Genomic DNA, 13768 nt, shown 5'->3' with positions numbered 1-13768 from the left:
GTAAATATGAAACCTTGGCCTCCTCTCCTGCCTGGGGTTAGAGCAGCAAGGAGACCCAGGCTGGCCAGAACAGAGACTGGTGGTACTTTGCCCTCATTAAGAGTTCTCGGGACCAGCCATGGTGGCTCACGCCTATAATCCCAGCACTTTGGGAGGCTGAGGCGGGAGGATAGCTTGAGCTCAGGATTTGAGACCAGCCTGAGCAACGTAGCAAGACCTCATCTCTGGAAGAAAAAAAAAAAAAAAAAAGAAAGAAACAATTAGATGGGTATGCTGATGCATGACTTTAGTTCCAGCTACTCAGGAGACTGAGGTGGGAGGATCACCTGAGCCCAGAAGGTGGAGGCTGCAGTGAACTGTGATCATGCCACTGCACTCCAGTCTGGGAGACAGAGCGAGACCCCATCTCAGGAAAAAAAAAAAGAAAAATTATTTGAAAACATTCTCCCGCAAGGAGAAACAGAATGGATGCTTCACGGTCAAGGCCTAATAGCCAGCCGGGCCGGACGCGTGTGAGGCCGTAAAACCCCATCCGCAGCTTCTGCGATGGTGTACAGGGGAGCGGAGTGCCTAGTGCTGGCGTCAGGCTCGCTTTCCTGAGTTGGTCTGCTTGTCCTGCAGCTCTTTGCTGTCCTGGCCTGTTTCTCCCACCCCCATTTGCTCCTGGGTCTTGTAAACAGTGTTTCTTTGACCTTCCCCTCGAGGACCAGAGATCACCTGGTTTCTGGCCCAGGCGCTCCTGGCCTTCGGATGTGGGAGGACTGTAAGAATCTCAGGGAGACCCCCACCCGCTGCCTGCGGTGGTCTCTCCTTTGTCATAGATGACAGGCGCTTGCCACACGCAGGCAGAAGCAGGGCTTAAAGGTTACTCTCATTTCTCAGGTGAGAAAAAGCAAAGTGCGAATGGTTTCAGAGGGTCCTCCAGGAACTCTCAGCTGATGGGCGGGACCAGGACGCACAGGCCTGACCACTGCATCTAAGGCAGCGAGGCCCTGTGGAATCAAATCAGCACTGAGACAGAGGGCTTCAGGACGTGGGCCCTGAGGGCGTGAAGCCAGCCTGTGCCCTCCTTTCCGCCTCACTTGCTCCGTAGGGCCTCTCATGTCATGTCTCCTGCCTCTGCGGAAATGTCCTGTAGCTCCCGTTACCTGCAGGGTGTCACAGAAGCGCCACCGTCTGCTAGCGGCCCAAACCCATCACACACACCCCTCACTTGCCCCTCACAGGGTTCCCAGAGTGGCCAGAGCCTGCTGCCAGTTCCCATTGCACTCCTGACAGCCCCAGGGTTAAAGGATGGGGACAAGGTTGCAAGGGTGTTGGCTGGGACACCTGGGCCAGGTGCCTTGAATTCTGCCCCAGGGCTGTTTGCACTTGACATACCAGCTCACAGTCACTATCTCCGGATCATGGCCTCTGCTCTTGTCCCAGCCCTCCCGTACTTCCTTCATCTGCCTCAGAGCAGGATCTGCAAACCACTCAGGGGCCAAGTCTAGCCCATTACCTGTTCTTGTAAATAAAGTTTTATTGGAACACCGCCACACCCATGCATGTTGTTGGAGGCTGCTTTTGCCATAGAAGGTGGAGTTGAATCCTTGCAACAAAGCCCTTTCATCCCTCAAAGCTTAACATCCTTACTATCTGGGCCTTTACCTAAAGTTATGCAACTCCCACCTTAGAGAAGCAGCCTGGACCTTAGAGTTAGGCAGATCCAAGTTTAGATTGAGCTCATTCTGAGGCCTGTGACTTAACTCCTTGAAGCCTCAGTTTTTTGTTTTTGTTGTTGTTGTTGTTGTTTTGTTTTGTTTTGTTTTTTGACAGAGTCTGGCTCTGTCGCCCTGGCACAATCTTGGCTCACGGCAACCTCTGCCTCCCTGGTTCCCGCCATTCTCCTGCCTCAGCCTCCAGAGTAGCTGAAATTACAGGCATGCACTGCCACGCCTGGCTAATTTTTGTGTTTCAACTAGTGACGGGGTTCCACCATGTTGGCCGGGCTGGTCTTGAACTCCTAACTTCAGGTGATCCACCCTCCTCAGCCTCCCAAAGTGCTGGGATTACAGATGTGAGCCAGAGTACCCGGCCTCAGTTTTCTAAAAGGAGAATAAAATCTTTCTCCAACAGGTTGAATTTTGCGAGTACAAACTGCATATAATGCAACTGATGAGTTAGGGGCTATGGTTGTGATGCCGTCATGATCTGTGAGGACCCGGATCTTCCTGTGATGGGGACTCACTCTACGGGCCAGGAAGCAAACACAGTCTGCAAGCCACAGAGCCGGCTGGCTGGAGCGGCTCTTAACTTTGTTTATCATAACAGTGGGAGATGATGGCTATTGAGCTGATGAGAAGGTGGACGCACTATTCCCTGATGATGGGAAGCAAAGATCATTACTGGACGAAATCAAATGCCAGAGTTGTCTAGTAGTATTGAGGGTTCAGAGCTAACCTTTAAAATGGAAATATCTCTAGGACAAAGATGTTTGTTATCATGAGTCTGAAGCTCTCTGGCCTCAACCTCCTTTTCCTATGGAAACAACTGCTTTTTAAAACACAATCTTTAAAGTCACTCAGTTTGTTAGGATTGCAGCTGCCATGTCAGAGCAGAGCAGACTAAGGCCATCCCCTGGGGCTATGGAAGGAGAATGTCCCCTGCCCCAGCTGCCACACCTGTGCTGCTCTCAGCCCCTCACCTGGAGTGCCCTGCCTTTCTCCCCACACATCCCTGTGCTTAGTTGGAACTTAGAACACACAGTAACTCCTCCTCGTCTGTGTTCTTGAGGCATCTGTACTCAGAACCACTCAAATTAACCCATGCACAGTTCTAGAATTCTGTCATCCTCATTGACTCACCTGCCAATAAAAACCCCATCTCCACTAAAAATACAAAAATTAGCCGGGTGTGGTGGCAGGCGCCTGTAATTCCAGCTACTCAGGAGGCTGAGGCAGGAGAATAGCTTGCACCCAGGAGGCGGAGGTTGCAGTGAGCTGAGACTGTGCCATTGCACTCCAGCCTCTGCGACAGAGCGAGACTCCATCCCCCCGCCCCACAAAATAAGGCCAGAAGCATCTCTTAGGTTTCCTCTGTGTACCTGTAGTGCCCCACCCTGAGCCGAGTCTGGCTGTGTGTAAAGACATGCGGACCCTGACAATGGGTTATCACCTGCACACCCACACCATGAAATCTAACATTCATGGCAAGGGCTGCACCAAACTCCAGCCAGTCTTGGAGCCCTCAGAATGTGCAGAGGCTGGGCTGAGGCTGGCACCTTCCTAGAGGAGCTGGAGCTACAGCTGGGATGTATCAGTCATCCGTTACCGCATAACAAATGATCCCAGCATAGCAACCTAAAACAACACACATCTCCTACCTTGGTTTCTGTGGGCCAGAAATCTGGGCACAACTTCGGTAGGTCCTCTGCCTCAGGGTCTTCTGGCACAGCGTCATCCAGGCCTGTGGTATTCTCTGAAAGTTCGACTGGGGAAGGATGCATTTCCAGGCTCACCCATGCAGTTGCTAGTGGGATTCCATTCTTCGTGGACTGTTGGACTTGAGTTCCTTGCCATGAAGGGCCTCCCCTTGGGGTCTCTCACAACATGGCAGCTGGCTTCATTAGCATGGGCTGGCCAGAGTGCAGGAGTGGGTAAGCAGGAGAGAAGGCACAGGCTCTTATTTCTGAGTCACAGCAGTGCCACATTCTACTCCTTAGAAGCAAGCCACGTATTCAGCCCACATTCAAGGGAAGAAGATTCCCAAGGGCGTGAGTACCAGGAGGTGCATCTGCAGACAGCTGCAGTGAGCTGCAAAGAGCTCGGGCCAAATCCAGCCCATTACTTCTTCTTGTAAACAAAGTTTTATTGGAACAGTGCCATGCCCATGCATTACGGATTGTTAGAGGCTGCTTTTGCCGTAGGAAGGCAGAGTTGAGTAGTTACAATAAAGCCCTTATGTCCCTCAGCTCATGTAGGGACCTGAAGCTCCTGGTGGGCATGGCAGATAGCTGCTCAGCTGGCTGGAGTGCACCGGGCACCATGTCTTTTGTTTCTGGGGCTGTGCGCTTGCCCAGACAGAGGATTCTGCGTTTCCTGGGTTGCCTGCTCAGGCTCGGCCCCTGGCTTCCTTGCACTTCTGCCTTGAGTCATTGTTCTCTGTCTCCAACTCTCACTTGTCCCCACCTGAGTAGAAGCAGGGTAATCCCTTTAAACCTCCTGATTCATCGAGAAGGGCTCCCGAGCTGCAGAATCACCCAGACCCAGAGCCTGTCTCCAGGTCCCCCTTCTCAGGGGAGCAGATTGCTGGCAAGATATGCTGAGAAGGTAAATTAGATCAGAGAATTATATTTCCCGTAGTTCCACAGGAAATCAGAAAGAGAATCTCACCAGGAAAATGTTGATGTCATTAAAGCAAACTGAGGAATATACAATTTTTTAAAAATCATATAAAGAAACAATTATTTCATTATATTAAAACATTAACATTGATTCTCAAATTATCCATTAAAACCTTACTTTACCCAAACAGTCAATCAATGGGCTACAGAAACTGAAAGTAGAAATCTAGCATGGTCTATCCTGGTCCAATACCGCTCTAGCCACAGCAGGTGCTCAGGATGGCACAGGGCGGCTTCGGTGATAGGAGGTGCCTGGCATGGTACAGGGTGGCTCTAGTGACAGACACTCAGCATGGCACAGAGTGGCTTTGGCAACAGCAGACGCCCAGCATGGCACAGGGTGGTTCTGGCAACAGTAGACACCCGGCGTGGCACAGGGTGGCTCTAGCAGTAGGATGACCACCTGTCTGATGTGAACCTAACACCGCGTTAGGTGAACACCACACCCCGTGTTCCCACCCCTCTACTCTTTCTCCTTCCATCTCTACAGTCAGCAGTGCCCTTGCTCCCTGACCCACTGTCACGTCTCAAATCTTCCCTGTTATTTAAGGATCAGCCAGATGTTCTGCTTTCCAGGAAATACCCACATCCCCAGTTGGGCATGCTCTCTGGGCCCCTGACCCTGTCCTCACACTCTGCCTGGCACCGTGATTATTGTGATGCATGTCCTTCTCTGGTGAAACTTGTCTTTCACATCTGGTGTCCACCTATCCCTCAGCCCCAGGCCTAGACCCTGGTTAATATTCAGGAAGATTTTGGCAGCATTAGGCTGAGATAACAAACAACCTCCAAGCCTCAAGGGCTGGTCCTGCCAGTGGTGCTGGTCCCTCCCGCTGCCGCCCTCCGAGTGCCGGCATCGTCTCTTCTGCTACCTGCCATTTTCGTCCCAAGACTTTGGCTGGGGGAGAAGCCCCCGTGTGACTACCAGCCTCAGGGCTGCTGGAAGAGAAGGTTGCAGGCCATGTGACTCTCCAGAAAGTGAATCATTTGGTCATGTGGGGTGAGAGGGGAAAATATGCAGTCCTCCCTCAGTTGGAGCGACCACCAGTCACAGGGCCATGTCACTGTCCCCAGATCAGATGGATGACCTTCCACCTGATGGACGGTGAATGTTTTGAATGAGTAGGTGCAGGCTGAATGAATGAGCATCATTCTCCCTGCAGAGTTAATTCCTACAGCTCTGAAAACTTTCCCTCACTCTCTGAGGCCTCCATTGCTCCACCAAGTGCCATGTATAACCATTTGTTTTTTCTCCTGAGGTTTGAGCCACACCAGTGCCTGTCCAGCTGCCTTACCTTTAGCAGAGGTTCCTAAACCCTGAGGTGAGGGGGCTGCAGCCCAGGCCTGCCGGGCAGGGCCCAGGTTCGCCTTGGGTCTGGTGGGACATGGAGGTAGAACCATGAGCTGCTGGTGCTTACCACCCACCAGCAAATTAAGACTAAGTCAGGGCAACCACTGTGTCCCAGCGGCTGCTTTTGTTTCAGCTGAAGCTCACTGGCCACTTAGGGACAGCGAGCCCAGGGAGGCTGGGTGAGGCGACAGAACGCTGTCCTTGCTGCTGCTTGGGGCTTGGCTATAGCCTCCAGCCCACCCCTTCCCACAGAGATAGGAGACCCCCGGGAGAGCCATGCCATAGCCCAGCTCAGCCCCCAGCACCCAACCAGGCAAGGCCATCCAAGCAATCAGCCAGAATCCCAGAACATATCAGAAATGTCAGGAATTCCACGATGGCTGTCAGGTAAGGGGCCCTCCAGAGGTCCTGAAAGCTTATCTCTCATTGCCTCACCAAGATCCCTCTGCAAGGCTGCAGAGGCCCCCTGACAAGGGTACAGGAGCCATCACAGCAAGGACCCGAGTCACTCAGCTCCACGATGGCCTCATGGCCTGAGCATGAGACTCCAGAGAAAACCCCAGCTTTGCACCTTACTCTTTAAATGCTGGTTGCAGGCCATCTACCTATCAGCAGATGCCAGCAACTGCCGGTCTAAAATGCTTTTTAAAAATAATTTCTTGTATTTTTTTTTTAAAGCTTCCAAGCTGGTATGTATGTCATCCTTACACTGCAAACGCTAAGGTGGGAAAATAAAAAGCGAACGACAATCAGATGCTCCGTGGCTCCCAGACTGCACACGCTTTACGAAGAATGAGAGTTGCACCGGGGCTTGTCAATAGCCCTTCCTCAAAGTCAGGTTCTCCTGTCAGGGTGGAGACCCAGCGGCTTTCAGGAGCCAAAAAATAAGTCTCCAAACCAACGTGCTTTGCTCAGTGTTGACATATATTTCTCTCTTCCCTGCTGGCGTCAAGAAAAAATGCTTTGTTGCCTGCAGTAATTTTACGGTCCAGAAGTGCCTTGGTGCAGCATTGCTGGTGGGCACAGCAGTGCAGCTCAGCTGCCTGAGACAGGGCCAGGGGCCTTTGTACAGCTCGTGTTCACCCCAGAGAAAGGGGCATGCAGGCCCCTGATTTCTGGGGGTTCACCTGGAGCTCACAGATTCCACCGGTTCCTACAGGCAGATATCCAAGTCCAGAGCTGTCATGGGCGTGCTGAGTTTGGCCATCTTTGGAAAGAAACCCTGGGGGTGTCATGGGGAGGGGGGGCGATGTCTCACCGACTACCAGGTAATGGCCGCGCTCAATTTTGCCTTTCACATTTTAATTGTACAACAGTAATTTTGCAATGGAGTTGCCGATGGCAAACATGCAGAAGACATTAACTTTATTTATGTTTTGGATTATTAATGTGGCTGTTAAAATTCCTCCAGTTAGTTTTGATTGAATTGTTTTTTTGTGTGATTCTGTTGTTTAATGGAGCGGTAAATAAGAATTTCTGATAATGAGGCTGAGCGTCTGTCACAACAACCTGGTGTGAGCTATTAACATTTCCATTAACGGCAGGGTGGGCAGTGATAATATGGAAACCACACAGTTAGAACAAAATAAATAGTTGGTGTCAGGCTGCGTGGGTGTTAATTACTATTTTATTCTGCACTGGGGGGAGAGAGCAGAAAGTGGGGAGGGGGTGATGGGGAAGGGGTGAGTCCTGAGGTCAGTCTCTCCTAAGAAGGCCTTTCCAGAGAGCCGGGTGCTGGACCGTCTCCCTCGGACACGACTGTTTTATCGTCTCCATCAATGGTCCGTAAAAAGACTTGGTCAAAAGGCTGCACTCCTGGGCCACAGCTCCAGCCCCGGCTGCAGGTGGAGAGGAGTGCTCGGCTGGCCTCTGCAGGAGCCAGGCCCCCGGCACAGCTGCCCTGGAGCTCCCCAGGGCCCAGCTCATGGACAGCCAGGAGAGCCCCAGTGGGAGGAGGGAGTAGCGGAGAATAGGCTGTCAAGAGGAAGTGCGCAGCGTGGAATTCAAAGATGGTGTGAAGCTGGCACGGGGTAGACAGGACGGAGATGTTCTGGAATGCAGGTGTGTGCTCCCAATTCCCTATGACTGTGTGGTGAGGTGCGGAGGTGCGGCCACACCCCTAATGGCGGTGTGGTGAGGTGCGGAGGCGCGGCCACACCATCCTCGTGTGTCCTTTGGTTTGCATGCACCATGTAGCCCTGCAAACGCAGACGATACCCTAGTGAGCTCCTCCCCAGGGGGAGCGAGGGGGCTAGAGGCGAAGACTGGATCCTCAGAATTTGAAGCCAGAGCTGGCCTCAGAGAGCAAGGTGCAGCCATGTTCTCAGACATCGGAGCTCCCTGTCCCTCTTGTAGGGACAATTCTTTGTGTCTGGACGAATTTCATCTAGATGGGGTCTTCATAGCCAGGGATGCCTGAACCTGTCATGGCAACACAGCTATCTTTTCTCTAATCTCAATCAGGAATATCAGTGACAAAAACCACAGCAGTCAGGAGTCCTGTGACTCCCTCGCGGACAGAGCCACGGTGACCCTGTCACGTCCCAGGCATTGCTGGGACCTCAAGTTAACATCCTCACCTATCAATGCTTTGATCTCACAGCAGCCATCAGACCAGCCCCTAAGCCTGGTCAGGTATTAACCAAGAAGCACGTGGATTACGATCTCATACCTTTGGTTTCAAATACTCTGCTAACTGTATCTCGGTATAATCATTTTTCTGTGCAATTCTATATATTTTATTGTATGCATTTAAGAACATCATATGGGAAGGATTTGCGGTCTTCCCTGGCAAAAAAGAGCTGAGAGCTCTTGGCGGGGACACAGAGCCATGGATCCCAGGACATAACTGTCCAAGGCCTCCTAAGCCAGGGTGGCGGCCCAGGGCAGAATCTCTCACGTGGTTCCCAGCGGAATTAGGGCATGCGTGAGCCCCGTGGGTGTGTGGGCGAGGGTCCGGGCCGGCTCAGAATGAACATCTCAGCTTCTCTCCATGTTGCTCTTTCCTCAGCCCCGGCCATGGCCCCGCAGAACGTGCAGGTGACCCCGCTCACGGCCAGCCAGCTGGAGGTCACATGGGACCCACCGCCCCCGGAGAGCCAGAATGGGAACATCCAAGGCTACAAGGCAAGGCCCTCCCGTGCGGTTGCCTCCCCCGGCTCAGTGGCGCACCCCTGGTTCACGTGGTCCTGCCCACTGCTTTGTCAGCAGCAGACCCTGCAGGCGCTCCGCCTGGAGAGCTGGGGCCCAAGCGTCGGAGCTTGGCTGGACCTGGCCTCTTAGCTGTGGTCACAGCTGCTTGTGAGTGGAAGGCATCACGGGGGAGCAGGCTCACTGTGCGGCTGGCTGTGCCCACCACAAAACAACCCAGGTTGGGGACCCTTGTTCATCCAGCAGCTTCTCCCCACTCTGGGCGCATGGCGTGGCTGGGGAATCCTTCCGTTTCCTGGGCCCATTCTGGAGCCCCCAGTACACTGGCTGACAATAAAAGAACACAGGGCGCCTGGAAGAGACCAGATTCCCCATCCCAGACAGGCCCTTGGGTCACAGTTGGACACTGAGCGAGTCCCTTGATTCAGTCGGTCCAGGGTGGGGCCCGCCAATCGCATTCCTCACAAGGTCCCAGATGTGAGGTCCCTGGGAACCCCGTTTTGAGAACCGCCCATAATCACTGGAGGGTCTAGAGATGGGGAGAAAGAAAGGCAGCAGGCCGTAACAGGAGAGCCTCGAATGAGGAATCGTTATGTAGGGCTGGGTTATCCAGGGGTCAGGAAGCGCCTAGTGGCATCCCATCCCTGAGGCCTGGCCTTTGTGGAGAGTGCAGGGCCCCTAAGCATCCCGGGTCTGTGCCCTGAAAACGCCCCCATCCTTCTCCGGAATGAATTTCCCTGTCTGTTCTGCCGGGGTCCAAGTCGATCAGTCATCAGATTCTGTGGGCTAGCCTCCCCTAATGACTAAGAGACCAATTAAATGTCCATTTAAAGATGATTTTTGCAGGTGTGTTATGAAAATTAATACCTTCCTCCATGGCAGGGCTGTTTCAGTGATGAATGAGCTAATGGAGAGCCCCATGAGCTTGGAGGCATGGCGCTATTTATGTATGTCCAAAATATGTTTTCTAATTTCCTTAATGATAAAGACATTGAACTTGGATATTGATCTCAAGTCAGCAAGGCCTGGGCGAGCAGAAGATCTTAGACGGTCAGTTCAGTGAGCAGAAGCCCGCTGCATCCTGCAGGTGGAAATGAGTGATGCTCACCTGCCAGGGCCTGCCCAGCAGGAGCGAGGCAGGCAGGTGTGCGAGGCAGGCGTGCCAGCCCCGGGGTGCTCCAGGCTGCCGCCCCGAAGCCTCCGTGCTGCCTTTTCACACGGGCAAGCCGCTCTAACAGCCTGGCCGTGGTTTAGACCCACAGAGCCAAGGTAGGTCTTCTGATTGGTGTTGTCTTTAGGCAGCCTGGCTGGCACTGGCCGGAGGCAGCGGTGGTTTCCGGCCAGCTGTCTAGGGAAGCAATTCTGGCAACCTCTTTAAACCTTTGTGCTTGGGCATCAAGTTCAACTACAAGCACATAAAAGCTAGACAAGAGGAAATGGCACCCCAGAGGAATGAGGCCTTCCCAGCAGCCCTGAGCCCAACATGGTTCTCCTGCCTGTTGTTTTTGATTGCTGTAATCTCCAAAGTATGTTGCCATATTGAGGAAAACTTAAATGTCGGCTCTGAACAAAATGTGGGAACACATCGTAGGAGTTGGGGGCTTTGTTCTCTCCACAGCTCAGAGCACGGGGTGGACACGGGATGGCTTCCCTTCTCTCCAGAAGATGGGGGAGAGGGAGAGGCCAAAAATCAAAACACTGACAGAGCTAGGTCTGCAAGGAAAGGCACGTCATCGGCAGCCGAAAGGAAGCTTCCCTTCCGTCCTCAGACCTCATCTTCAGCAGCACTTTGTTTAATGAGGCAGTGCTCAAACCCTAGATGAACATCAGGAAAATGCTAAACAGCATCTCCCAAACAATATTAGCAGCCAGGGGTCCCCGTCGGTGCACAGTAGCCTCAGCTTCTCCCTGATTCCTCCAGGAGAGAGCCTTTCCACCTTCCCACCCAGGCACAGCTCGCCCCAGAACTCAGCTCACCCCCTCACTCTGACCTTACACTCAGTGGCCTCCCTTCCTGGAAGGCTTCCCCAGGGGCCACCCCAACCTCTTGCTCTTCCTAACAGATTTACTACTGGGAGGCAGACAGCCAGAACGACACGGAGAAAATGAAGGTCCTGTTCCTCCCCGAGCCCGTGGTGAGGCTGAAGAACCTGACCAGCCATACCGAGTACCTGGTCAGCATATCAGCCTTCAACGCCGCTGGAGATGGGCCCAGGAGTGACCCCCGGCAGGGGCGCACCCACCAGGCGGGTAGGAGGAAGGCGGGTTTCCTTTGGGCAGGCCTCCTTGGACACGTGTTTTGAGAGCGCCAGCTCAGGTCCCCTCACACAGTGGTTCCTGGCCCACCCAGGCAGAAGGCAACACCTTTTGTGTAGCTGGGAGTGTCTGGATGGGCAGCACTGGGTTTGGCTCGTTTGTTCTCCCTGTGCCCGGCCTCAGACTGCTTACACAGTGGCACTAAATACATGTTAGGTGGGTTGGAGCAATATGTGTTTTTTTCCAGAGCCCTGGAGATTCAGAGGGGAGGAAGGGCTTTGAGTCTGCAGTGAGGCCTCGTTCATAACTGACAGCATCCATTCCAGTTCCTCCAGGGAGGGGAACTTCTCATCAGGGTTGCCTGATGGCGTGTCCAGATCCCTGGGGTGGGGGGTCTCCTCAGGCAGCAAAGTCAGGCCACAGCAACAGGTGTTCCCCTGGGTCTCAGGGCCACAGACCACCCCTGGAGACTGCTCACTACGTGCATGCCGCAGGGCAGTCCCAAGGGCTCGGACAGGCGCCGCGCTGCTCTGGCCTCATCTCCACACACAGGGCGCAGCGCCTGTTCTCAGCAGACCCCTCTTCCAAGCACATCTCAGTTTCCTAGCAGGTGGAGGATGCTTTGAAGCTGCTTGACCTTCAGCTCTAGGGAGCTCTCCAAGGCCCTCTGTAGGATTCTGGAAGTCTGAGAGACCGGGAGAGTGAGGTCTGGGAGCCGTGGGCAGAGACGTAGGGCTCAGGGCCTTCCGACATCCCGTGGGCTCAGCCGACCCACAGACAAAGGACTCCAGCAATCAGGGCCCCTCGGCATCATACTCCCACGTGCTGACCACAACCAGGTTGCAAGGACCACTTCCTTTGGCTTCATCCAGTGCCCACATCTGAGCTGGAAGGACGCGGGCAGACCTGTGGACAGAGATGGGGCAGGGCCGTGTTGAGCACTGCCGGCCTGGCTGGTCGTAGCTATGGGATCCAGAGACTGGAGGGAGGGCAGAGAGGGAGCAGGGTGGGTGCCACTTCACAGGCACTTCTGAGCAGCGAGGGGCACTGGGGCGAGAAGAGTAGGTCCCCATCTAGGCCATCTGGTAGGGGCGGCCCCAGTACACGCCCACCTTACACGGCGCCCAGGCAGAGGGGGAGCTGCCAGCAGGTTCCACATCACCCTGGCCACACACCTGACCTTCTTTTTTTTCTTTCTTTCTTTCTCTCTCTCTCTCTCTCTTTTTGTTGGGACAGAGTCTCGCTCTGTCGCCCAGGCTGGAGTGCAGTGGTGTGATCTCGGCTCGCTGCAAGCTCCGCCTCCCAGGTTCACACCATTCTCTTGCCTCATCCTCCCGAGTAGCTGGGACTACAGGCACCCACCACCACGCCCGGCTAAGTTTTTGTATTTTTGGTAGAGACGGGGTTTCACCGTGTTAGCCAGGATGGTCTCGATCTCCTGACCTCGTGATCCGCCCGCCTCGGCCTCCCAGAGTGCTGGGATTACAGGCGTGAGCCACTGTGCCCGGCCACACCTGACCTTCTGTAGCGCTACATGTTTCCACCAGCTGCCTCCCTCCTCCAGATCCAGGGGGACACTCAGAGCTGGGAGAGTCTCGTGGGCAATTTCACGTGCAGGAGCAGGGGGCATCCTCCAAAACCCCCAGGCCTCTGAGGGAGGGGCGAGGAGGGGTCAAGAGAAGCTTCATCCCTCACAGAGCTCCGTCTCTCCCGCAAAGAGCAGGACTAGAGCCTCTGGAATCCTCCAGCAGTTGCTAGAAAATGGAGCTCTCTGCGTTTCATTTTCTGTTTCCATCTATTATTCATTTTTATGCCTCTGCCGTTTTGTCTCTCAAGCCCCTTTGTGTTTAAACACTGTCATTTTCTCTGCGCTTCTCGGGAGGGTCTGCGTTTCTGATTGATCCTCGGAAGTTCTGAGGTGATCAATAAATCTTTTCATTTTATGGCATTTAGGCTTTTACTGAGTTGAAAATAACATGTAATAACATTTTTTATTCTATACGGAGGCACAGACATGTATGTATATGATCTATAAAGGAGCCTCCGTAAAAGTCACTTTGTGTTCTATTCTCCCAGCCCCTGGGGCCCCCAGCTTTCTGGCGTTCTCAGAAATAACCTCCACCACGCTCAACGTCTCCTGGGGCGAGCCTGCGGCGGCCAATGGCATCCTGCAGGGCTATCGGGTGGTGTACGAGCCCTTGGCCCCTGTGCAAGGTAAGACCCGGGGTTGGGGAGATGGGAGCCTGGGCCACGCCAGTGCCCAGCCCTCCACAGTCTACACACTGAGCTGCGCCTGACCACCTCTGCGGGCCAGGAGCCTTCTGGCGCCTGAAGTGGGGGGTTTTGGAATCTGAGCTGGAAGGGGCCAGAGCTGAGTGCGTGGGGAGTGGAGACTCGCCAGCAGAGACCTGTGAGGAAAAGCTGAGCCAAGACCAGACCTCTGTGTTCTGAGACCAGAACGGCGCTCTCCCGATGGAGCCGTGTCATGTACGCTCTTGATCCTGTCTCTGTCACACCCAAGACGTTCCTCTCCTGTTCCTCCCGAGATGTTTGTCCTGTGGTCGCTGACTGAGACCACCCAAGGTTCCGCTTGAAGCCACGCCCCGCAACACGGGCCTTCGGCTACC

At 54.0% G+C, this 13768-nt stretch overlaps 1 protein-coding gene across 7 annotated transcripts in view; it reads left to right on the top strand.

Annotated features, from left to right (window-relative positions):
• The window catches only part of SDK1 (sidekick cell adhesion molecule 1), a 653438-nt gene that overhangs the window by 582271 nt on the left and 57399 nt on the right, over positions 1–13768 (top strand). For all 7 annotated transcript variants that reach the window (XM_031665629.1, XM_031665628.1, XM_031665627.1 and 4 more), the window contains 3 exons: positions 8746–8861; positions 10949–11135; positions 13218–13355. In XM_031665629.1, the coding sequence (XP_031521489.1) occupies positions 8746–8861; positions 10949–11135; positions 13218–13355 (441 nt within the window). The remainder of the gene's footprint in view (positions 1–8745; positions 8862–10948; positions 11136–13217; positions 13356–13768) is intronic.

The sequence above is a fragment of the Papio anubis genome, chromosome 4, assembly GCF_008728515.1.
Source record: "Papio anubis isolate 15944 chromosome 4, Panubis1.0, whole genome shotgun sequence".
Taxonomy (NCBI): Eukaryota; Metazoa; Chordata; class Mammalia; order Primates; family Cercopithecidae; genus Papio; species Papio anubis.
Note: the sequence above shows the minus strand (reverse complement) of the source record. Positions and strands in the feature narration are given on the sequence as shown.